Raw genomic sequence first — 25,749 nt, 5'->3', positions numbered from 1 at the left:
TGAGGCCATTTAATAAAAACAAAACTGAAATAGCCCAGAAGGAAAAATTGGGAAAGTGTTTGAAGGTTGGTTTTTTTGCCCTTAACAGGCCCCAACAAGCCGTGTGTTCATAGAGCAACAGCTCTCTTTCAAAAAAAGGTTTCTACCTGAAATTACATGTACATGTATAAAAAAATCACTATAATAATATAGATCACTTATATAATTATTAAAAAAATCACAGAATCAATGAGGTTGGAAGAGCCCTCTGGGATCATCAAGTCCAACCTTTGACCTGACACCACCATGGCAACTTTTTTTGACCACCAACTCCAGTCTTTTTTTAAAACCCTCCAGAGATGGCGACTCCACCACCTCCCTGGGCAGCCCCTTCCAATGGCTAATGACCCTTGCTGAGAAGAAATGCTTCCTAATGTCCAACCTGACCCTCCCCTGGCCAAGCTTGAGGCTGTGTCCTCTTGTCCTAGCGCTGGTTGCCTGGGAGAAGAGGCCGACTCCCACTGCGCTACAACCTCCCTTCAGGTAGTTGTAGACTGCACTAAGGTCACCTCTGAGCCTCCTCTTCTCCAGGCTAAACACCCCCAGCTCCCTCAGCCGTTCCTCGGAGGTCAGGCCCTCCAGACCCTTCCCCAGCTTGGTCGCCCTCCTCTGGACTCGCTCCAACACCTCATCATCTTTCTTGAAGTGTGGGGCCCAAAGTGTTCCTTCCATTTCACCCACTGCTGCCATTTCTTACTATTATGAGTTACACCTCGTTTCTCTACAAGACAGCCAAATTTGCTGCTGCTAAAACTCCTTCTACTGACTTCTGGACCAATTGTTTTTATGTATCAATGTTTCCATTAGGTAAGACAGTGAAATCTAGTCTCTTCCAAGGTTCCCAACGATCACTATTTTCTTTCATACATTGTTTCTGTAGAAACTCTGTTTCCCAATACCATTTCTAGTAATCCTCTGCTTCCAGTTCTGTGCTTTGTTTAGCGTTGGTTTTGTATGTGCCAATTCCCTCTTCTCCTTCTACATGAAGAGTAGGGAAGGAAACCATTCCAGAGCCACGACCTGGTCCTGATGGCACGTAATGTCAGCTCTTCATCTCCAAAGCAAGGTGGCTGCACCCAGGTTGCCCAGCAGGCACACCCAGGTTGCACACACCGGTCAGAGACTTCACAAGGAAACACCTACCTTAGAGTTCCAGCTACTACTTAGATGCATCTTTGTATTAAAAAATGCAGACTGGATTTTTATGTACTTAAGGGGATAATAATCTACTGGTAGTTCAGATTAAGCATTCCACAAGTTTATTACTCACAGAGTCAAAAAAGGACAATCTTTAAGTCCGAATTTTATCTTCTCCTTCCAACTACTGAATGCTATTAAGCCCCAATTTTCTAAATTAAACAGTAATACTATAATGACTCTTCCTCATGAAGATAATTACTAATTATAACCCAATCATCATTTGAACTTCTCTTTGAATAAGTAAAAGGTTGGGCTTAATCTTTTGCCATAAAATAGGTTTTTGTATCTAAAATTGCCTATTATTTCTCGAGATGTGATTATCAAAGTCATCTAACTGAGTATTATTTCTCACATCATTTCTTTAAGGCTTTTTAGTTGAGAGTTTTCAGTGCACATATTTACAACTGCCAGGGCAAGGGCAATACTAATTTTTTCTCTTAAAGACATAATATCTTTAAAGATGTCCCTTGGATAAAGTGTCTTTCCAAGCACAGCGCTCATGCTGACCGGTTTACCTTTCTGGGGAGGAAAGGTATTCCAACCTTTAAGGGTTTTTAAGAGAGGAAAAGTAGGACTGATGTGAAGAGGGGAAGAAAACACACGTGTTAAGGCCTTGAGAAGGACTGTGGGCGTTCAACAGCACTGAATACAACGACAACCATCAATAAACTAACACCCCTTGCAATAAAACCAGTCCAGTTTACTTATTCATCTGCTTTTGCTATTTGAAAACCATTAAAAGTCCCTTTTAATGGGACGCTTGCAGAATAAGTTAGTACAGAGGTGGTTGTTTCACGTGACAAACAAAGGTGAGTTACCCAAGAGGAATGCTCCTTCATCTGGTGCTGGTTGCTGTGAGGACCACTCGCATGGCCACGCCAAAAACAGTTTTGACAGAGCTGGTAGTTGTGGCACTGCTGGCATCGGTACCGGAAACCCATCATGCTCTCGCACCGGCAATAGGAACATTCCACGGGATGGAAGACTTGGAGGAGACGGGGAAGGAGGGGGGGGAAAAAAAAAAGAAAAGAAAAGAAATAAGCGAACTTTAGGAAGACCTTGACCATCAAATTTCATTGGAGCTTCCAAAAGACCCCCCAGATTCTTAACCTCTAACCCAACTTGTCATTCTGAGCAGGTCATGGATTTTGAGTGCAGAACAGGTAATTTCGGTAAGATTAACTGTAAATTTAAGTTGATGATAACAAAGCACTTTCGTCTGACAAGTTCAATATTTCTTCTTCTAATTTCTCCCTCCTCAGATACACTTAGACCCAGACGTTTCCATGAAAGTCCAGCACCACTGAGAATACGTGAGTGCACATGGAAAGCAGAAAGGCTATATCATAGAATCACAGACTGGTTTGGGTTGGGAGGGACCTCAAAGATCATCTAGCTCCAACCCCCTGCCACGGGCAGCGACACCTTCCACCAGACCAGGTTGCTCCAAGCCCCATCCAACCTGGCCTTGAACACTGCCAGGGAGGGGGCAGCCACAGCTGCTCTGGGCAACCTGGGCCAGGCTCTCACCACCCTCACAGCAAAGAATTTCTTCCTCACATCTCATCTCAATCTCCCCTCTTTCAGTTTAAAACCGTTCCCCCTCGTCCTGTCACTCCATGCCCTTGTCAAAAGCCCCTCTCCAGCTTTCCTGTAGCCCCTTCAGGCACTGGAAGGTGCTAGAAGGTCTCCCTGGAGCCTTCTCTTCTCCAGGCTGAACAGCCCCAGCTCTCTCAGCCTGTCTCCAGAGCAGAGGGGCTCCAGCCCTCTGAGCATCTCCGTGGCCTCCTCTGGACTCGCTCCAACAGCTCCGTGTCCTTCTTCTGTTGGTGCCCCAGAGCTGGACGCAGCACTGCAGGGGGGGTCTCACGGGAATGGAGAAAAGGTTAATTTCTGCCCAAAAGAGATCCCTTTGCCCTACAGTCAGCTGAGAGAGCTTTTCGCAGAAGAGGCCAATTCAGAGCACCACGATGGGCTTCTGCTCTGAGGAACTTCCCCTGCTCTTCCCTGACTGTGAGCTGCCTCTTGTACCTCTACAGCTTAAACTGAACAAATCCCCGACATACCTCTAAATCTTAACGTCTCGAGAACTGGAAAACTAAATTAGGTGTGACATGCAGAGTCACCATCAGCAGCAGGCTAAAAAAAAAAACCACAAACGCTTCTTCCCTGTTCTTCTACCCATGAACAAACAATCACAGCCTTGTTCCACTTCAGTCTTCAGTATAAACAAAGGAGGAACGTGAGAATGAGGTAAAGGAAACAACTTACTATGTCAAACACATCTCAAAAGATGAGGCACTGGAAGGATGAAGGTGAATTACAGGGGCAAGTGGTTTAGCATTGCTGTGGGTCTAGAGCATGAGGAATTACAGACACGTATAAACAACTTCTCTATGGAGAATCACAGAATCAGTGAGGTTGGAAGAGCCCTCTGGGATCATCAAGTCCAACCATTGCCCTGACACCACCATGGCAACTAGACCAGGGCACTAAGTGCCATGTCCAGGCTTTTCTTAAACCCCTCCAGAGATGGTGACTCCACCACCTCCCTGGGCAGCCCCTTCCAATGGCTAATGACCCTTGCGGAGAAGAAATGCTTCCTGATGTCCAACCTGAACCTCCCCTGGCCAAGCTAAAATAAAGGGCAATAAAAATGTAGAGGGATACAGCGTCTATGGGAAGGTTTGGCCAGTTAAACAGTGCAGAAGTGCCTGATACCTCACCAGTGGATGCATATGCCAAAATTGTTGAAAACACGTGAGTAACAATTAAAGCAAAGACAACTCGAGCATTGACCTGCTCAGGAATGCCAGGGATAATTAAGCCAAGATGATCAGGAGGATGGTGCCTTATTGCAGCACACAGCAACGCTGCATAAAGTAAAGGACCTGATCGTGGCAGGCGATTTCAAGACACAAATGCCCAGTGGGAATGGACTGTAAAGGAACTGGTGACCTTTTTTGAATAGAAAAGGTAGAGACAGCAACGAAAAGGAAGACTTCCAGGTTTGTATCAAACAGTAGAAAAGAACTGGTTGAAAAAGAAGATTACAAGTGATCTTAAGTCAACGTGCCAACAGAGTAATTTTGTGAATTTTAGGAAGCAGAGGAGAGAGAACATGACTTCAGTGCAGCCCATTTCAGTAAACCCATGAGAACTAGTAGGTAAGCTACAGGGAGAAACAATTCAACAGGAAAACCAAGTTAGAAGAACTGTCAGTTCCTTAAAGAAATAATGCTAAAGAAACGAGCATAAACTATCTCAGTGCAGAGAACAGAGCAGACTGTAGTAAAAGACCAACAGGGCTAAAATGAAGAGCTCCTCAATAACCTAAAATTCAAAAGGAAGCCTACGGAAGCAAAAACTGGGACAAATTATTAATGAGGGTTAAAATAACTCAAATATTCAAAGACAAAGTCAGAAAAACAGAACAAAACTAGCAGGGGATTTAAAAGGGACAAGAATTGTAATTATGATCCTTAAAAGGGTGTGAAATTATACACGTTACCACCGACTTCTCATGGTATTTTAACTTGTAGAATACTTACTGGAACAAATAATAAAGCAAAATGCTGTAAGCACCTGAAGAACAAGAGAAATGAGCCACGGACAACATTTGCCAAATCAACCTAATGACAAAGTAATTGACCTTGAAAATAGGAAACAGGCATCAAATGCCATCAATTTTTCATTGTACTTCAGTAATTCTTACAAAATGGGTCTCCTATGATATTCTCAAATGCACAATAGATGAAAGGACTGTAACTTGGATGTCAACCTCTTTGGAAAAAAGGCAAACGAGCAGTTAATTACCAAAATGGAAAGATCTAATGAGCAAAGGGCTTTATGCCAGGTCACGCACGGGTCAATATTTTTCATAAACATACTGAACAATCATCAAAAATGTCTGATTTGGGGCACCACATTTCAAGGAAGATGTGGGTTAATTGTATGTGCAGGAGAAGGCAATAGAATTGTCTGAACAACATCTAGCAGACATCTTAGCCAGGAGTAGGCTGTGAGAAGGCATCAAACATACAAAAATAGCAATACATTCTCCAGAGCCAGTGGCCAAAACCCAGGTACTTAAGGGTCTAAACTGCAATAAGAAAAAACTCATGCTAGAACATTGGGAAAAGACTTTCTCACCCTAAGAGTATTTAAAAAGTGATCCCACCCCAGCTACAAGTCCAAGGGGTGTAGAAACTTTTTGACAGAGGAATTTAAGAAGTGAGGCAAATCTTTCAAGAATGTTTACATACGTTTGAGTTTGCCTTTGGAAAGAGAGATGGATGAAGTCACACGTTCCCAAACCTTTTTGGTTTTGCCCCCGCACTCCCCCACAATGTCCTCTCTGCTTGTGGCAGGGTTGGTGCCTCCTGCTAAGCTACAGCATTAGGTCACCACCTTAACGAAAGCCAACATGCTGGTATCAGCTGATGGCAGCATGTTCTGCCTACCTCTGCGTACTGCTTGATCTTGTCTCTTCTTCCTCACCTTTTCAAAAATGCCTCTTATCTTCTCTGACTCCATGTATTTAGAAGAGATTATTAGTGATGAACAGGGGGGACAAAAGTACTACAGAGTCCTGAGGCAAAGAATCAAACACTTGAAATTGATGTGCTTGATTTAGGAAAGCAATAACAACATTCTGATAAAATAAAACATGAGGGAAAGTAATAACGGTGACAGCACTCGATGTACTGCAAAAACCATGCTCTAAAAATAATTGGTAAAGAGAAGATTGGAACGATCAGTACCAGAGATTATTAGCTCATGGGCAAGGTATCTGGCCATCAAGACAGAAACCAGAGGTGCACTTTTTGGTTTGTTTGTGGTGTTTTTTTGTTTGATTTGGGTTTTTTTTGGGACCGCAGCTGCCATGAAGTGGTCACTTGAAAATGTTTTTCACATCACTGACATGCCCAACTCTAAGTCACACTTGAACCACCATGACACCTCCTGCCTATGGACTGTAGAGTTCACCTCATGTCCCGATCCATTTTTCCTCTCTCCTCCCTACTCTTCCCTTCCTGCCTCTGAGATACTTGTTCTAACCAAAATGCTCATGCTTCATTTTCTCTGCCTCCGTGATCTGAACGTTTCTTTGAAGGTGTCCTGTTACCCAAAGCTCCCTGTCACATACGGGAGTGGGAGTTTCAAGCTTCTCTCCACCTTTCACTGCATCCAAGTCTTCACTCATTCCCTTTGCTGGCTGCCAGTACTCAACACAAACCTCCTACTGGGTCTTTCTCAAGAGAGACAACCCGGCTCCTTCCTCCTGCCAGCAGACCAGTTCCCTACGGAAGGCGCAGGAAGGGCCGGAGAGGGAAGCAGCAAGAGAGACTGGACTGTGAACTCAATTCTCATGTCTGGCTTTTCCTCCTTTCTGACTCCCAATCACGTATCTGTATTCAGCAAGTTTTTGCTTTCCCTTCTTTTTTCAACTGATACAGTCCATGTCTGTCACCGTATTTCAATTCCCTCCCAAGCTTTCTGTCGCTGCGGGACACGTCCTTCTACCTCCCACCCCACCTGACCCACCCCAGCATCACCAACTCTGCTCAGGCTCCTGCACTGCAGAGTATCCTCGACAGAAATCTCGTCACAAAGCTATCCTCACCCATCAAAGCTTGGAAATGCTTCCAAATGAAAACTGGAAGAATGCGACATGTCCCTTCTCCTCTTCCTCCTCTTCCCTCCTCTGTCACACAGATACTTCTCATCTGCTTTCTTCTACAAAGCTCTAATTTATCCAAAGATCTTGTGCCACCTTGATTTACCTCAGAATCCTCATAACCATTCCTTCTTTATTATTACTTTCTTTGGTCTGTTCCCCTTGCTCTCCAACATCAAAATACACATGATTTAGGTTTCCAGATTCCAAAGACAAAAAAAAATTGACCATATTTTCTTCTCTAACCCCAAGTTCCTTTTGTCTCTAAGCTTACTGAACATGGGCTTACTGTCCAATGTCCCTCTCCTTCAGTTCTGATCTTAACAAATCCCTCTGCCTCTCCCATTTCCACAGAAGCTGTGCCAGTCAAAATCCTTCATCACTATCTCCCACCCAAATGTAGTTATCATTACTCCACCACCAATTTCAGAGTTGCAAAGCCCAAATTCGATATTCCTCCTTGTCTTGAAATCTCCACATACTGCCCTGGCTCTGTATATTCATATTTCATCTTATATATTGACTGCTGATGCCAAAACCCAGTCTTTGCTCTGACCACAGAATCAATGAGGTTGGAAGAGCCCTCTGGGATCATCGAGTCCAACCATTGCCCTGACACCACCATGGCAACTAGACCAGGGCACTAAGGGCCATGTCCAGGCTTTTCTTAAACCCCTCCAGAGATGGTGACTCCACCACCTCCCTGGGCAGCCCCTGCCAATGGCTAATGACCCTTGCTCAGAAGAAATGCTTCCTGATGTCCAACCTGACCCTCCCCTGGCCAAGCTTGAGGCTGTGTCCTCTTGTCCTAGCGCTGGTTGCCTGGGAGAAGAGGCCGACTCCTACTGTGCTACAACCTCCCTTCAGGTAGTTGTAGACTGCACTAAGGTCACCTCGGAGCCTCCTCTTCTCCAGGCTAAACACCCCCAGCTCCCTCAGCCGTTCCTCGCAGGTCAGACCCTCCAGACCCTTCACCAGCTTGGTCGCCCTCCTCTGCACTCGCTCCAACACCTCAACATCTTTCTTGAAAGATCAAGAAAGACCAAACAATGCCCTTCCCATGGAGGCATATGATTAGGGCTTCCAAAATATGATGATAGTAATATAAATGACAGATTGCTAAAATGAAATAATGAAGAAGAGTTTTAGAGGAAAATTGTGGATCCATATTTTGTATCCACATGTTGTTTCAAAGTACCCTAATTTTAAATGGACATGAGAGAGCTGAGAGAGGTGGAGGACTGAACGACCAGAGACTGGTTTGGAACTCAGAGGCATATCCACGTTGTCTGCTCACACGTGACGGAGTATTTCCATAGGAAGAATGGTATCAATAACAAAATGTAGGTAGAAATAAGTAGGGGAAAAGAACAGAATCTTTATTAAATTGTGTAGGAGAACTAGCAGTTAAAGGAAAAGGAAAATATGACAGTTGCAAAATGCAAGAAAAGAAATCAAAGAGGAGATACTAGAAGTAGAAAGCTAAAGCATGATGAAGATGTAATAATTCAACATTTTGCACATTAAAATGTTTCAAGGAAGACCTGGGAAAAAACCCCACTGTTCAAAACCCTGGCTAAGACAGAACAAATGGAGGAGAAATGCTTTGAAGAGCTTGCCATGACTACAAATACAAACTTTTCCTGTAGTATTCTTTTACACGTGGTACTAATAGCTCCATCTGTAAACAAGACACACTGCTGCAAGAGTTTTTGTCCCAGTGGACACCGGCCAGCAATATTGATGCCTACATCCATAACTTGTGAATTTTATTACTCCAACATAAAATACAAATTATCCTGTTAGCTAGCAGATAAAAATGCAATCATCTGCTTAATCGAGCAACACATACCCCAAAAAGCCAACCACTCCAAATGCTGCATTCCTTGTAAAGCTGTATGTAATTTTACTGCAGCAACCATGTCTCGTATATAACGTACAGCCAAACTCCAGGTTTCAGCTCTGACTTTCAGATTTTTCCATGGAAACTATTCAAATGAGGAGAAAGGGAACTCTTCCAGGAGATTAACCTCCTCAGCTAAAATCAATGGGTAGAGGGCTGCTTCGGCGGCAGTTCAGAGCAGGAATCCACACTCCTCTAGAGTCTGAAGCAGGAACCTGACCTCCTCAGCCTAAATTAACACTTGGTACAACATACCACCGTACCCAAATAAAACATGATTCTGTTTTAAATCAGCATTGATTTCTTTCATGGTTTTGCCTACGTGCTGGAAAAGTTTTCAACCAAGAGGAGGCAGGCATTCCTGTAGCCTCCTACAAGCAGTTATTTCAACAAAATTTATGGTTTTCTAAAATATGCAGATATTAAAACACAGACAACCCTTACAAAGTAACTTTATATTAATTTAGTCACAGAATCCACAGCAGTAGCTGTTGTCAGCACAAGCTTCCATCTTCCATCTTCTGCCTTTCAAACACTGAACACGACCATTTAATGGGAGATACTCAATCCAGACCCACAGTGACACTGAACTCTTGCACATGTTCTGTCCCAGACTTCAAACTATAAAAGCTTCCAGCTTGATTTTTCCTTAGTGGGCACATTTGTTATCAGAGCTGTGTCTTCCCTCAACATTTCTTTTCCTACCACATGTCCCAGTAACCCCAAGCTCATTCCTTTTACTGCCTCTATCCTTCAGATTTGCTATTTCTACCTCCCCATACTCAGGCCCCCAACACCAAGCTCCCCCTTAACTCCTTTTACTGTAGGGACATAGCCCAGACCTGATGTCCCCCACCTCTGAAGCCTGCTGTGACTTGCCACATACCTCCATGCCTCAGCTGCAATGATTTCTCATCAGCTCTTCTAAGCAGAGGAACTGCTGCCTGACTGGAGCAAAAATACCACTTGCAACAGAATAAAAGTTTCTGAGGAGAAAGAAATTGTAGTAACTTAGAGGGCAAGAACACTGGCATGAATGTTCTTAACATAATTCAGCAAGCAGCTTGAGAGGTAGCTGTAGAAGAGGCTGATAAGAATTAGAAACACAATTTTAATGCCACAAACGTTAAAAGTTATCCTATCAAGTTGCCTGAATGCTAAACCTATGTGTAACATAGGAGTAAATCTGGAGACTGGTTGGCAGATGAATGGGGAGAATCTCTGGCTCCTTGGAGGAAAGCATCAGAAAAGGGGCACTTGTGCAACTGCTCCCAGTGAAGATGGTTAGACTGGGATCTGCATATTGGATTAGACTGGGATCTGCAGCCATGTCCCACAACAGAAGCTGTCAGATAATACAGGAATGCATGCACTAATCTATAAGGATTATTATTCTGGGTATCTAGTAATTACCTCCAGGCACTTTCAAGCAGTAAAAGAGATCAGACTATGGATTATCTCCAGATCTTTCCACCATTCCACTTCTGTCCAAACATGATGCTTAAACATTTCACCCTTGCCTAAGAAGCTCTGTGCGATTCTCTCCTGACCTGTAATTCATATAAACATTTTTACTGCCTGTTTCCTTACTCTATTTATTCCACCCTGAGCGCTTTCCTTGAAGTACGAGTTTATAAGGATAAGATAGAGGAACAAGAAGAAAGCAAAAAGCCACTGCTGCCCTTCTATTAGTGCAACCTGTTACACAAGGATGGGAAAGACACCGCAGTGCTGTAGTTTACCTCATATTTTAACTAGATCAACCCCCTCACCTTCTTCCTAAGTTTTCCAATAAGATTTGTCTCCATGAAACTGCTCTCCTCAAAAATCTTTTAAAAATCACTTTTCTTAATGAGACACAGTTGCCAGGAAGAGTCTGTGAACACGGAGAGCAATTGGGAAATTCACCTTCTCTTCTGTTGCAATAAAGAAAAACCCACTGAGCTTTGCAGCTCCAGCCTTGCTCACTGCTGAACAAGCACAGATTAAATTCACAACCAGATACGCTTTGCAAAAGGATCGCGAGAAGACAACGACACAAATGCCAAACCCCAGGATATCAAACCCACGGCAGTACTTAACCATGGCACAGGAATAAATGTCAAGAAACAGAGAATGGAATATAAATCATGAAAACTTGGCTAGAGACAGACTGCCAGGCTGTGCCTGTGAGCAGCTGGGCAGAAACAAGAGTCTAGAGTTTATCTACCGGTGTCTTAGAAGGAAGAAGTCTGTACACCTTGAAGTGACTATAAATGCATTAAGTGGAAGAAGAGGTAACAACTAGTAGGGCAGGGTTTTGAAGGATGATAACATGATATTACTCTGTGGGCAAAGAAACAAAAGATGAAGTTTAGAAGTTGTTTTTTTTTTCCTAGAATTCACATACAGAACGTCACACACATATACTGCGTGTAACTGCACAATAAATTACACACACCACCTTTTTGGCCACTAAAAACAACAAATAGTTTCAATACACTTGCACAACCTTCTGCAGGAAACCCATTTGTGTCCCTGAACTCCATAAAGCCCTCTCAGCCAGATGACTCTCTCCTCACTCGTTCTCACTGTTAATCTTCACTTTTCCATCCCTTATTGCTCCTTAAAGCCACGAAGGTGATTAAGGGGGTGGAACATCTCCCTTCTGAGGAGAGGCTGAGGGAGCTGGGTCTCTTTAGCTTGGAGAAGAGGAGACTGAGGGGTGACCTCATTAATGTTTATAAATATGTAAAGGGCAAGTGTCATGAGTATGGAGCCAGGCTCTTCTCAGTGACATCCCTTGACAGGACAAGGGGCAACGGGTGCAAGCTGGAACACAGGAGGTTCCACATAAATATGAGGAAAAACTTCTTTACAGTGAGGGTGACCGAACACTGGCACAGGCTGCCCAGAGAGGGTGTGGAGTCTCCTTCTCTGGAGACATTCAAAACCCGCCTGGACGCGTTCCTGTGTGACATGATCTGGGTAATCCTGCTCCAGCAGGGGGTTGGACTAGGTGATCTTTCGAGGTCCCTTCCAATCCCTGACATTCTGTGATTCTGTGATTCAGAGAATATCGTTCTTCTGCTGCTTGTTTTTTCATCTCCCACTACCAGCAATGCCAGGACTCTAGGCTTGGTTTGTGTGGTTGCTGATGACTCCACAAAGAATCAGTCTTCATCCCAGAAGGGTAGAACACTTCACTCCAACAAAAGCCTGGGCTGAAATGCTCTTGGACTAAGACCCTTACAGTGGGAAGGATGAAGGCATTGAGTGCTTCGTTCCGTGAGGAAGGACAGCGTGTTTCCACATGCTGAACAGGAACCCTGCTCTGACCAGATGTTTCGAACAAGAAAATATCCCATTTACCATTTTCAACATGGGCAAGTCTGTGCATCAGAGGCAGCCACACAAGGCACTGAGGAGGAGGATCAGCCATCAACGTGTCTAAAAACATGTTTAGCGTGATCTTTTTCTGTAAAGAAAAAAAGAAAAACAATTATACGAAAAATTCCGATTTTATACATCAAAACCTATTTCAGCTTCAAAAATCTCAACTTCTCTCTACCAGGAATATTTCACATGCTATAAAGAGATAAAAAACACAACTTTTTGCTCAGGGAGTTTCAATCTATGTTAGGCAAACAGTAACACCACAAAGGAGGTATTAGCATAGACACGATATTATCACACAAAAATAAATTATAAACAGATGAACAGAGAACTCCAAGAAATGGAAGACTAGTCAGTCAGGATTGGTTCCCAAGTTGCAGTTAAGGATGCTTATTTTGAAGAGGGATACAACAAATGTGAGTGGAGGTTATTTAGTGATGTAGAAAACAGTATTTCAAACAGACAATGCTGAAAAAAGTAGACACGCACACAAAAAAAGAGTAATTACAAGTAATCTCCACACATAGTCCATACAGCAAATGATGTTTTTTCAAAAAACATCTAAAAAACTAAGCTAAGATTTTAAAAAACTGTCATTAAAAAAAGAAATTGAAATGAAATCATTCAATAAAAAAAGAAAATTAAATGAAATCATGAGTAGAAGGAAATCAGGCATGTTAAGAGTGATATTTTCCAAGGTTTCAAATTCAAGTGAGCAGGAGAAAATTTCTGCTGCAACTACAAACAGATGGAGATAACTGGTAAGAAAACCAGCTCAGAATATTATGGATACAAAGAAAGAATATGTTGGCTTTTGCATACAATAAGTAGATGCTTCAGAACTTCTCATGGGCAGAAGCCCAGCTGCTCGGATGGCACCTCCTTCTCGCCGTGGCATATGGCAGTGTTACTCCGAGGAGCATCCACACAGGGAGGGGAGGCAGAGCCAGAGGAAAAGCCACCCTGGTTTTCTAGGAGCTGTGAAATTAACGGCAGCTTTCACTTGCAACCATGCCAAAAATTAAGGTGTTTTTTGTTTGGGTTTTTTTTTTGGTTGTGGGTTGTTTGGGGTTTGGTTTGTTTTTGACTTAAAGAGAAGGTTTCTATTTAAAGCACCAACAGTTTTGTGGTTAGTGGCAAATACACACATCTACTATCTCTGCATCAACCTACCCTGGAGAGACAACATGGAATTGTAATGATCTATCCCAGCTACCATTAACGAAAATTCTAAGAAATATTTATTCTTACTGCATGTGGGTCGGGGCAATCCCAAGCACAAACACAGGCTGGGCAGAGAATGGACGGACAGCAGCCCTGAGGAGAAGGACTTGGGGGTGATGGGTGACGAGAAGCTCACCATGAGCCGGCAACGTGCGCTGGCAGCCCAGAAAGCCACCCGTGTCCTGGGCTGCATCCCCAGCAGCGTGGCCAGCAGGGCGAGGGAGGGGATTCTGCCCCTCTGCTCCGCTCTCGGGAGACCCCCCTGCAGTGCTGCGTCCAGCTCTGGGGCCCAACAGAAGGACACGGAGCTGTTGGAGCGAGTCCAGAGGAGGCCACGGAGATGCTCAGAGGGCTGGAGCCCCTCTGCTCTGGAGACAGGCTGAGAGAGCTGGGCCTGGTCAGCCTGGAGAAGAGAAGGCTCCGCGGAGACCTTCTAGCACCTTCCAGTGCCTGAAGGGGCTACAGGAAAGCTGGAGAGGGGCTTTTGACAAGGGCCTGGAGTGACAGGACGAGGGGGAACGGTTTTAAACTGAAAGAGGGGAGATTGAGATGAGATCTGAGGAAGAAATTCTTTGCTGTGAGGGTGGTGAGACCCTGGCCCAGGTTGCCCAGAGCAGCTGTGGCTGCCCCCTCCCTGGCAGTGTTCAAGGCCAGGTTGGATGGGGCTGGGAGCAACCTGGTGTGGTGGAAGGTGTCCCTGCCTGTGGCAGGGGGTTGGAACTGGGTGGGCTTTAAGGTCCCTCCCAACCCAAACCATTCTATGGTATCATTCTTCCAACTTTTACAAGGTGTCCTTGTTCCAGTCTCTCTGCTTACCAAATGAAAAGCATTTCCTGAGTAATTAACTGCTGCAACAAGAGAGTCCAAGAACTTCCTTTGCCAGATACGACATCAGACGCACCACCTGGGTAAGAAGGAACGCCTGGACCTTGCCCTGTAATCCCAGCCGTCCCCCTGCCTCAAAGCCAAGTCAGCCTTGGGGCTATTAATAACAACCCACAGCCAACCTGCCTTCTCCTCTCTTCGGGGGTGAAGAAATCCAAACTCTTAACAAATGCACATCTTGGTAAGGCCCTGAAACACTCTAAATATGCTGCACCAAGCCTTGGGATAGAAGGAGAACCTCAGTTTTTAACTGGGAATCAACTGATGGTGGTATGTGATGTCTGAGACCAGAAAGGGCTGCTCGGTAACCAGGAACCTCCGTGCTGATGATGTTAAACAGCAGCATCGTCTGTAATTATGTGCAGATTGGATGTTTCAGATCTTAACACCATCTCCTAGTTGCTTACTCTCAACTGTATGAACATGCCTCCAAGGTTCCCAGTTTTGACGGCTCTCATCTCATACTGTTTCATAGACAAGAGTGTGAAGGTTACTCCAAATAATAAATACTGCTCCCAGACAGGCAGATTTTCTGGAGACAAGACTCAGGATCCATTAGACATCACACCCATTTTTAAAAAGTGTAAAAAGGAGGACCCTGGGAACTACCAGTCAGCCTCGTCTCCATGCCTGTTAAGATCATGGAGCAGATCCTTCTGGAAAACATATTGAAACATATGGAAGATGGGGAGTTGACTGGGGACAGCTAGCATGGCTTCATGAAGTACAGCTCATGCCTGACTAATCTAGTGGCCTTCTGTGGTGTGACTGCATCAGTGGACAAGGGCAGAGCTATGGATGGCACGTACCTGGACCTCTGTAAGGCCTTTGGTACAGTCCATCACAACACTCTGGCCACTAAATTGGAGAGATAGGAGTGTGATGGATGTACTGTCAGATGGATAAAGAACTGGCTGGATGGCCATGTCCAAAGAGTTGCAGTCCATGGCTCAATGTTCGGAAACCAGCAATAAGTGGTGTCCCTCAAGGGTCTGTACTGGGACCAACACTATTTAATGTCTTTATCAATGACAGACAGTGGAATCGAGTGCACCCTCAGCACGTTTGCAGAAGACACCAGGCTGAGTGGAGCAGTTAATTCGCTGGAGAGAAGGGATGCCAGCCAGAGGGACCTGGACAGGCTTGATGAGTGGGCCAGTGTGAACCTCATGAAGTTCCACAAGGTCAAGTGCAAGGTCCTGCACCTGGGTCAGGGCAATCCCCAGCATCAATACAGACTCAGGGATGAAGGGATCAAGAGCAGTATCAATACAGACTCAGGGATGAAGGGATCAAGAGCAGTCCTGAGGAGGAGAACTTGGGGGTACTGATGGACAAAAAAACTGCACATGAGCCAGCAATGTGCTCTCGCAGCCCAGAAAGCCAGCCGTATCCTGGGCTGCATCAAAAGAAGCATGGCCAGCAGGTCGAGGGAGGGGATTCTTGCCCTCTACTCTACTCTTTGGAGACTCCACCTGGAGTACAGCATCCAGCTCTGAGGCCCCTGGCACAAGACAGACATGAAGCTGTTGGACTGGGTCCAGAGGAGGACACAGCAATGGTCAGAGGGCTGGAACACTGCTCCTATGGAGAAAGTTCGGGTTGTTCAGCCTGGAGAGGAGAAGGCTCTGGGAAGATCTTCTTGCAGCCTTTCAATATAAAAAGGGGGCTTACAAGAAAGCCAGAGAAAGGCTTCTACCAGGCCCTGTAGTGGCAGGACAAGGGGCAACGGTTTTAAACTGAAAGAAAGTAGGGTTAGATTGGACATGAGGAAGAAATTATTTTATGATGAGGGTGGTGAGACCCTGGCCCAGGTTGCCCAGAGAAGCTGTGGCTGCCCCCTCCCTGGCAGTGTTCAAGGCCAGGTTGGATGGGGCTGGGAGCAACCTGGTCTGGTGGAAGGTGTCCCTGCCTGTGGCAAGGGGGTCTGACTAGATGATCTTTAAAGGCCCCTTCCAACCCAAACCAGTCTGTGATTCTACGACTCTATGGTTAGACAGTGATATACGATACGCACAGTAGGAGAAGAACCTAAACCAGGAGAGCTTCTTTCTGCTATAGACAAGGATGTTCCTCAAAGAAAACAACTGGTTCCCTTTCAGCAGTGAGAACCTCAGAGTTGTCAAAGCCTGTGCATGGAGTGCTGCAACTTCCATGTAGTTCACAAGAGGGCAGCAAGGACACAGGCTTTGGGTTGTTTTTTTTTCACAGATACAAGTAGGGTTTTTTGCAACCAACTGACCCAAAAGAATCATGCAGTATCATCAACACTACATCTTGTCCTTATTGCAGTCTACAACTACCTGAAGGGAGGTTGTAGTGAAGTGGGAGTTGGCCTCTTCTCCCAGGCAACCAGCGCTAGGACAAGAGGACACAGCCTCAAGCTTGGCCAGGGGAGGGTCAGGTTGGACATGAGGAAGCATTTCTTCTCAGCAAGGGTCATTAGCCATTGGAAGGGGCTGCCCAGGGAGGTGGTGGAGTCACCATCTCTGGAGGGGTTTAAGAAAAGACTGGACATGGCACTTAGTGCCCTGGTCTAGTTGACAGGGTGGTGTCAGGGCAATGGTTGGACTCGATGATCCCTGAGGTCTGTTCCAACCTGGTTGATTCTGTGATTGTCTGTCTGGGCACAGGCACTCTCAGTAACGGCTGAGTTGACACGAAAGCAAACAGCAGTCTCCTCCTCCTGGAAATTATGAGTGTGGCAGAGAAGGAGCCTAGATAAAGCCCTTTCTTGTAGCTGCTCTAACATTTCTTACTAGGTTCAGAACCCAACCATGGAGCAACCACCAAAACATCCCTCAGTCACCATTTGTGATGCAAAACCAGCCAAATAATCTGCCAGCAGGTTCCAAACTCGAAGAACATCAACTCAAAATTAGTAAATGTGAAGGCCCAACCAGTCATGAGTGTCAAAAGCTCCCCAGGAGAACAAACTCATTTCTGCAAAGACCCTTTCTGTCATCACCTACTCTCTATCCTATTGTACTAATTGTTTTTACCAATTGCTGTTAGCATACCTACTTGTCTTAATAGCTCTGCAGTCTCAGATCTCCTTGCAGGTGGGTGCAGTGGCAGGTGATACCAACGCTATTCTTGGATTTAGAAGAATACCATAGGCTTGCTGCAACAGCAAAAGCCCAGCCAGTTTTATTGTTACACTGCCAACATGCTTGTTCCAACAAGATGCTAATGCATGTATTTCCCCACAAAATACTGGCACAAAACCACATCCCCTGAGCCAACACAAAGATACGTGATTTTTAACTCTACAGTGAGAAAAACAAGCTATAGGAATCTAAGTAGCTGTGTATTAGACCCCTCCTGCACCTCTGTCCTGCATCTTGTGCTTAAACTACAACTCCAGAGTATACTTACACCATCCTTTACACACAGACAGAATCACAGAATCAGTGAGGTTGGCAGAGCCCTCTGGGATCATCGAGTCCAACCATTGCCCTGACACCACCATGGCAACTAGACCAGGGCACTAAGTGCCATGGCCAGGCTTTTCTTAAACCCCTCCACAGATGGGGACTCCACCACCTCCCTGGGCAGCCCCTTCCAATGGCTAATGACCCTTGCTGAGAAGAAATGCTTCCTCATGTCCAACCTGACCCTCCCCTGGCCAAGCTTGAGGCTGTGTCCTCTTGTCCTAGCGCTGGTTGCCTGGGAGGAGGCCGACTCCCGCTGTACTACACCCTCCCTTCAGGTAGTTTAGTCAGAACGATTCTGACTGAGGCAGGGAATGTCACGGTGATACAACATCTCTGTGACAAATAGGTGGACTGTGGCCAAGTGAACAAAAGTCTTCAGAAAAGTCTGACATGCTATCTTACATCTGTGGAAGCCCCCACTTGACCTAGAATAGTAAATTATTACTGGAAGCTCTTTGGGCATCTGGAAGCCGTTACCAAGAACGCAGCTCTTGCCAAAAGCATCCCAATAAACTCCATTTCGCGTGGGCAACAAGTTTGAATTATTCCATCTGTGAGCCAAGAAATGAAACAGCATTGTGGAGTGCACACAACCACCGCCAATGCTTTGCCTATGTGCCCAGTCACCACTCAGCACTAAATCATCAGCCTTCTGCACCTCAGAGAAGTGGCTCCCAGAACCAGGACCTCCACGGACAGCCAGGAACCACAGCTGGCCAGGAAGGAGATGTCTCTTGGCAGCTTAAGTAACACTAGGGAAGTTTCTGGCACTAAAACTCAACCATGCATGCTTTTATGTTATTAAACCTGTGCTTGGTTTAACCACTTACTCTCCCAAATGATTCCAACATCCAGATTAGGTGTTCTCCCCAGCAACCAGCACTAGGACAAGAGGACACAGCCTCAAGCTTCGCCAGGGGAGGTTCAGGTTGGACATCAGGAAGAATTTCTTTACAGAAAGGGTCATTAGCCATTGGAAGGGGCTGCCCAGGGAGGTGGTGGAGACACCATCTCTGGAGGGGTTTAAGAAAAGCCTGGCCATGGCACTTAGTGCCCTGGTCTAGTTGACAGGGTGGTGTAGGGGCAGCGGTTGGACTCGATGATCCCTGAGGTCTCTTCCAACCTGGTTGATTCTGTGATTCTGTAATATAAGGGAGGAATCTTTTTTAATAAACAGTTTCCATGTAACCATCTTGCTTGAGGGAATAAGAGAGTTTAACAGCACGGATGTGGTTACGCTACTCCAGTTCGCCTTAGGACCACAGAAGAGCTCAAGGCACTGTTAACTGGTACAGATGTAGCCTACATGTCCATCATGTAAATACCAAATTCTGAAACACCACAGCTTTACCATCTGGAGAGAACTGCAGCAAAAGGACAGGCTGTAACAGGAGAGCAGCAGAGTCTCTGGGAAGCTTATTTTCAAATGTGGGAGGCAGAAGAAAATGTAATTAAATCTAAGACAGATTATCCATCTACTTCCCAGGACCTGTTTCCTTCAAAGTTTTCAAATAAATGAAAAGAGTGCACAGTGTACATCTGGATTAATTAAAAAAACATGACCACTCTCTACAAACCTGGCCTTACGCTGGGGATTTTGTTTTCCTGAATAAAATTAGAGTAAAGGAATTTCTAAAAGTGAATCAATATGAAGAATTAGCCTTCTTGTTCATGGGAGCCAAAGCCAGACTGCTAAGCCATGCTGCAGGCAAGCCATGTGCAAACCACAGACTCCTGGCATCATTCAGGGGGGAAAGGACCTTTGAGATCATCGAGTCCAACTGTCACCCCAGCAGTGCCAAGGCCACCACTAACCCATGGCCCTCAGCACCACATCTACACGGCTTTTAAATCCCCCCAGGGATGGGGACTCCACCACTGCCCTGGGCAGCCTGTGCCAGCGCTTGACAACCCTTTCCATGAAGAAATTGTCCCTGATCTCCAATCTAACCCTCCCCTGGGGCAACTTGAGGCCGTTTCCTCTCGTCCCATCACTTGTTACCTGGGAGAAGAGACCGACCCCCCCTCGCTACACCCTCCTTGCAGGCAGTTGTAGAGAGCGAGAAGGTCTCCCCTCAGCCTCCTTTTCTCCAGGCTAAACCCCCCCAGGTCCCTCAGCCGCTCCCCATCACACTTGTGCTCCAGACCCTTCCCCAGCCCCGTTGCCCTTCTCTGGACTCGCTCCAGCACCTCAAGGTCTTTCTTGTCGTGAGGGGCCCAAAACTGCACCCAGGATTCGAGGTGCGGCCTCACCAGTGCCGAGCACAGGGGGACGATCCCTGCCCTAGTCCTGCTGGCCACACTAGTGCTGGTACAAGCCAGGATGCTGGTGGCCTTCCTGGCCACCTGGGCACACTGCTGGCTCACATTCACGGGCAGTCACTATACACTGCTCACACTGACCTAACAGAAAGGGTGACATAGTCGTGGGAACTCGAATGGCCCACAGATGCCTCAGCCAGTATGGAAACAGAAAAATACATGGATTAATTAGTAAAACAATTCAGTAAAATCACTAAAACAAAATTCTATCCTCAATAACTCAGGGATGAGCTGGAGCCCTCCTTGTTTCCTAAATCAAAGGCTGTTTCCTACTGTGCTGTATTTCAAATATATGAATTGCTAATTAACTTCAATTTAGCAAAAGGGGCTATAAAGTCTAAATCTAAATACTTCAGAAATATTTCTTCCAGAACATAATGAGCAACCTGGTCTGGTGGAAGGTGTCCCTGCCCGTGGCAAGGGGGTTGGAACTGGATGGGCTTTAAGGTCCCTTCCAACCCAAACCATTCTATTCTATGATTCTATTCTATAATCTAAGAGTCTAAACATTTAATTTTAGGCCTAAGATTATCTAGGTTCATGTTTACAGTTGATTTAAGGATTATTTATAGTATTTACATTATCTCACATTAGAAACAAATCATTGGAACAATTAAATTACAATTAAAAAGTATAAAGAAATAAAAAGCTCTTTTAAGATCATTACAACAACACCTTCTCCAAACATTACGTGGAAATATTTTGGAAAAAACAGCTACATCAACAAGCACAACATGAAACTGATTTAAAAACAAACCACGTGTACACAATGTATTTATTTTGTACAGACCCAACCAACCACCAAGTGATCTGTTGAAACTAGTACTCTTAACACACTGAGAAAGCTTAAAAAAAATCAAGGGAAAAATAATAAAAATGCTGTTTCATGTTTTAGCAAAGAAATAGGTCATCCTTGCTGTTGTTCTGATGGGGAACAGAAGTGTCTCTTCAAGGAGGGGGAATACGAATAAACTAAAATTGTGCAAAATCCTTGAATTGCCTCAGACCTAGACATGGTATTTTAAATTATTCAGACGTTTTCCAAACTGCTAAGGTTATATAATGCACATTCCCAAAGCCCTCCCTCCAAACCCCACACGAACTACAACCAAAGCAGCCAGTGGACTTGAGAAGAACCCACTATATGAACAAGCAATTCAACCATTTTATTCACTCTTACTTGTTGTGGGAAACAGGTCCGTACAGAATGCTCTGTGTATCCAAAAGAAGGCCCCTCAAACACAGCTGTGGGAAGTTTTAGAACTTCTTTCAAAAACTGATCAAACTTTGTAAATATCATTAGTCCATTTGAATCTGATATTTGAGAGAAAATATCTGCAAGAAAATATAATAAAACCCTACAGTAAATACATGCTTACTACAGGAAAGAAAAGAGATATTTCAACCCATTTAAACCCCAAGAAATTTCTGCACTTTTTTTATGAACATAATTTCTTATCACTTGCTATTAAGATAAAATTTATAAATTAATTTATTCGAACATGCTATGATATAAATCTTCCTGCTTCCTCCATCCCATCTCACCCAGTCTTGAGAAAGATTGTGCATCAACTGTAACAGCAAGAACACAGAAGCTAGATGGCATTACAGAAGTTACAGAACGTTACATCTTCAAGTTTATGCTTTCAAAAAAAAACTACAGCAAATCTTTTGAGAAGCCTCCCAGAATTAAAACAAGTTGCAAGAATCACAAAGTCAAAGCTGGCCAAACTCCTGGTAAATCTGGCACACGTCAGTGGCACGTTGCATTTAAGTAACACGGTGTTAGAAGAGAGCATGAGAAGCAAAGTAGTCAGCAGCTGGGGTGCGATGCCCTCCGTAAGAATCACAGGATCAGTGAGGTTGGCAGAGCCCTCTGGGCTCATCGAGTCCAACCATTGCCCTGACACCACCCTGTCAACTAGACCAGGGCACTAAGTGCCATGTCCAGGCTTTTCTTAAACCCCTCCAGAGATGGTGACTCCACCACCTCCCTGGGCAGCCCCTTCCAATGGCTAATGACCCTTGCTGAGAAGAAATGCTTCCTCATGTCCAACCTGAACCTCCCCTGGCCAAGCTTGAGGCTGTGTCCTCTTGTCCTAGCGCTGGTTGCCTGGGAGAAGAGGCCGACTCCCACTGCGCTACACCCTCCCTTCAGGTAGTTGTAGACTGCACTAAGGTCACCTCTGAGCCTCCTCTTCTCCAGGCTAAACACCCCCAGCTCCCTCAGCCATTCCTCGTAGGTCAGACCCTCCACCAGCTTGGTCACCCTCCTCTGGACTCGCTCCAACACCTCAACATCTCTCTTGTTCTCGCTATCTCCAAGGCTAAAACACCTGAGCCGTGCAGCTGCGTGGATGGGGAAGAGGAAATCTGATCTAATTTTGTATCAGAGACGCTGCGCACCCTGAAGAGCTGGAAGAGGAACTTTGGTCCTTACACAAGAAAAATGTTTGTGATGCCTCCCACACCTCCTGCTCTCGAGTCCCTCTAGCCCCTTACTGCACAGAGCTCAACTCCTCCAACCCCTCTGCTCCAGCCACTCTACGTGACCAACCCAAAGCTCCCAGCTCTCGCGTGTCAGGAAAGGTAAAAAATAAAGGAGGAGATGTGTAGGTAGCTTTGTAAGAAAATGATGTCATGTAAAAGCAAGCATTGTAAGAAAATGAGAGTGTTGTAAGAAAATGATGTCATATTATGAGAAAAAACTTCTTCCCTGTGAGGGTGGCAGAGCCCTGGCACAGGCTGCCCAGGGAGGGGGGAGTCTCCTTCTCTGGAGATATTCAAACCCACCTGGACACGACCCTGTGCAACGTGCTGTGGGTGACCCTGCTTGGGCAGGGGTTGGGCTGGATGATCTCCAGAGGTCCCTGCCAACCCCAACCAGGCTGGGATGCTGTAAAATATCAGGAGAGCTGCACACAGACAAAGCAGAACTGTGCTGTGATCAAAAATCTCCTCGGAAAAGACAAATCTCTCAGACACTGGGTCTCTCATACACTTGCAGAGTCAGATTACTCTATAAAGGAAGATTTCTCTAATAAAAGCACTAATATTAATAAGACCTAAAATTTTCCAAGATGACAGATACAAGAATTCTTCACTAAACAGCCCCTGAATCACCTATGAGGTTATTTAAGACACCATCAGTAATTAAACATCAAAAAGGACACGTTGAGAGCAAATAAGGTTAATTTAAGTGATCAAAACTAGGGCCATTAAAAAAAGACTTCCAGAAAGGCGGATTTCTAGTAAACTAGAGAAATTATTCCAATCTCCTGGATGAACAAGCCCATGAAGAAGCCTACAATGTCTAAGTTAAGGATGATGAGGCTATCTGGAATTTGTATCACTGGCCAAACAGAAGGGAAGGTCTGAAGCCCCTGCTGAATAATCTTATAAGGTGTATTAGGAATAATGAGGCAGGGGAAAGAAAGAAAAATAAATTCAGGGGGAATATTCTGTATTTTAGAAAATGAAGCCAAGCAGAAAAATTAAATTTAACCTGAAAATCGAATGTGGAAGAAAAGTCAGGATCAAAATGCACACAAATGAAAACTATGGAAACAACTAAAATTAATTAGAGAGCCAAACTTCCAGAATGCTCCTCCGTTCTAGAGCAGAATCACTCCAGAACTGGCAAATGCACAAGAACTGAAGGTTTAATAATAAATCTGTCAAGGTGGGACTGGTACAACATGACTGGAACATGACAGTACTTGTATTTAAAAAAGGACAGAAATCTTCTGGGTAAATACAGTTTATTAATCTGAACTCAACTGTATGCAAGATTTAAACGATTTTAAGGAGGAAGTTAATTAAAGCTAAGGAAATAAATTGAAAATGAGATAGAATAGGCTATATCAAGGGTAAATTAAGAAAAAAAAACCAAACTCCACTAACCTATATCTTGCAGTCATAAAAAAAGCAGTTTTATAGTCAAAGTCAAGTTGAAATCATTTATATGGGAAACTTCCACATGGGAAATTACCAGTGAAATTGGAAAAGATAAAGATTATTAGGATATAATTATATAGTCATCTGCCCTTTTAAAGGGCAGTAAATTACCCTCAAAGAGAAAACCTCCAGCTAACCAGTGTAATTTCTCAAGAGCTCACCTCAGGGTCACAGCAGGCATGTGCTAATAAAGCGTCCTGATGACAAGGGATTATACTTTAATTCTCATATAAAATTTCACCTCAATGCTACTATGCTATAAACATATTTTTTTAAAACCAGAGAGAAGAAAAACAATTTAGAACTGCAGAAAACGCTGCTCAGTTCCAAACACACCAACGTAACGTGGTACTTACGTAACTCAATTTCCTTTTTTTAAAGGTTTGTAGTAGAATTTTACATTAAGACCTCATAATATCATGGTAAACCTGCCCAACAGTTCCCTTGAGAGCTGCTTTTCAGCTGCTTGTAACTGCCAAAATAGACTGTTCTGTGTTTTCCAGCGAAGGCATCGGCCTGATGCTTTGTACAGCTCCAGCTGAAGGCTCTACCCTTTCTCCCATTAAGTTAAAAACAAAGCCACAAAAACCTGGCACCTCATTTTCTAGGGTCTTGACCTTGAGTGGATCCCATGTCTTACCATTCCTACGAAATTGTCAATTTTTATCATACAAATCCATAAAATACTTGTTAAATACTAGGTTTAATATCAGAAAAAGCCAAGAAAAATTTAACAGATGACTTAGTTTGACTGTGCTTTTGGGGTGGGGTGTGTGCAGGTTTTTTGGCATTAATGCAGAGTATGTATTAAGGTCAAAAGGACAATCCAAGGAAACGCAGGCCAGGCAGCCCCACTTCAGTTCCTGGGGAAATCCAGAGCAAATCTTGGCACACAGAATCACAGAATCAGGATCACAGAATCAACCAGGTTGGAAGAGACCTCAGGGATCATCGAGTCCAACCGTTGCCCTGACACCACCCTGTCAACTAGATCATGGCACTAAGTGCCATGGCCAGTCTTTTCTTAAACACATCCAGAGATGGTGACTCCACCACCTCCCTCCACCACATTCCTGGGCACACAAAAGAAAAGGTGACCAGGATCCGTCAGTATGGATCTACTGGGGCTAAATCACACCTGACCAGCTCAACTGTCTTCTGTGACAAGATGACTTGAGTTGGTAGGTATCATTCACCTCACTTTTTACTTCTTTCCCCCCCAGTATTCCAGTATCCAACCTGGGATGTCACAGTCTGCATGGGTGAACAACCAGATGGGCGAGTAGCTGGTTGGCTGATCAGGCTTGGAGGGCGGTGGATAATGGGTCAAATTCTACATGGAGGCGACTGCTGGAATCCATCCTGGGACGTGTCCTGCTCAACATGTCTGTCAGTGATCTGGGAGAGGAGCCAGAGCACACTCTTGTCGAGTTTGCAGATGATGCCAGAGAGTAGCAGGTGATACCCTTGAGGGCCAGAGCTGCCATCCAGCAGGACCGAGACCGGCTGGCAACAGGACTAGAGGACACAGCCTCAAGCTTTGCCAGGAGAGGTTCAGGTTGGACATTAGGAAAAATTGCTTCACAGAAAGGGTTATTAGACATTGGAAGGGGCTGCCCAGGGAGGTGGTGGAGTCACCATCTCTGGAGGGGTTTAAGAAAAGCCTGGACATGGCACTTAGTGCCCTGGTCTAGTTGCCATGGTGGTGTCAGGGCAATGGTTGGACT

At 44.8% G+C, this 25,749-nt stretch overlaps 1 protein-coding gene across 11 annotated transcripts in view; it reads right to left on the bottom strand.

Annotated features, from left to right (window-relative positions):
* The window catches only part of DTNB (dystrobrevin beta), a 648,286-nt gene that overhangs the window by 141,983 nt on the left and 480,554 nt on the right, over window positions 1-25,749 (bottom strand). For all 11 annotated transcript variants that reach the window (XM_068406925.1, XM_068407087.1, XM_068407167.1 and 8 more), the window contains 3 exons: window positions 21,246-21,400; window positions 12,174-12,279; window positions 2,058-2,224 (listed from right to left, as the gene is read on the bottom strand). In XM_068406925.1, coding sequence (XP_068263026.1) covers window positions 2,058-2,224; window positions 12,174-12,279; window positions 21,246-21,400 — 428 coding nt within the window. The remainder of the gene's footprint in view (window positions 1-2,057; window positions 2,225-12,173; window positions 12,280-21,245; window positions 21,401-25,749) is intronic.

Source organism: Nyctibius grandis, chromosome 1 (assembly GCF_013368605.1).
Source record: "Nyctibius grandis isolate bNycGra1 chromosome 1, bNycGra1.pri, whole genome shotgun sequence".
Classification (NCBI taxonomy): domain Eukaryota; kingdom Metazoa; phylum Chordata; class Aves; order Nyctibiiformes; family Nyctibiidae; genus Nyctibius; species Nyctibius grandis.
The sequence above is the reverse complement of the archived record's forward strand: the minus strand, read 5'-3'. Positions and strand labels throughout refer to the sequence as shown.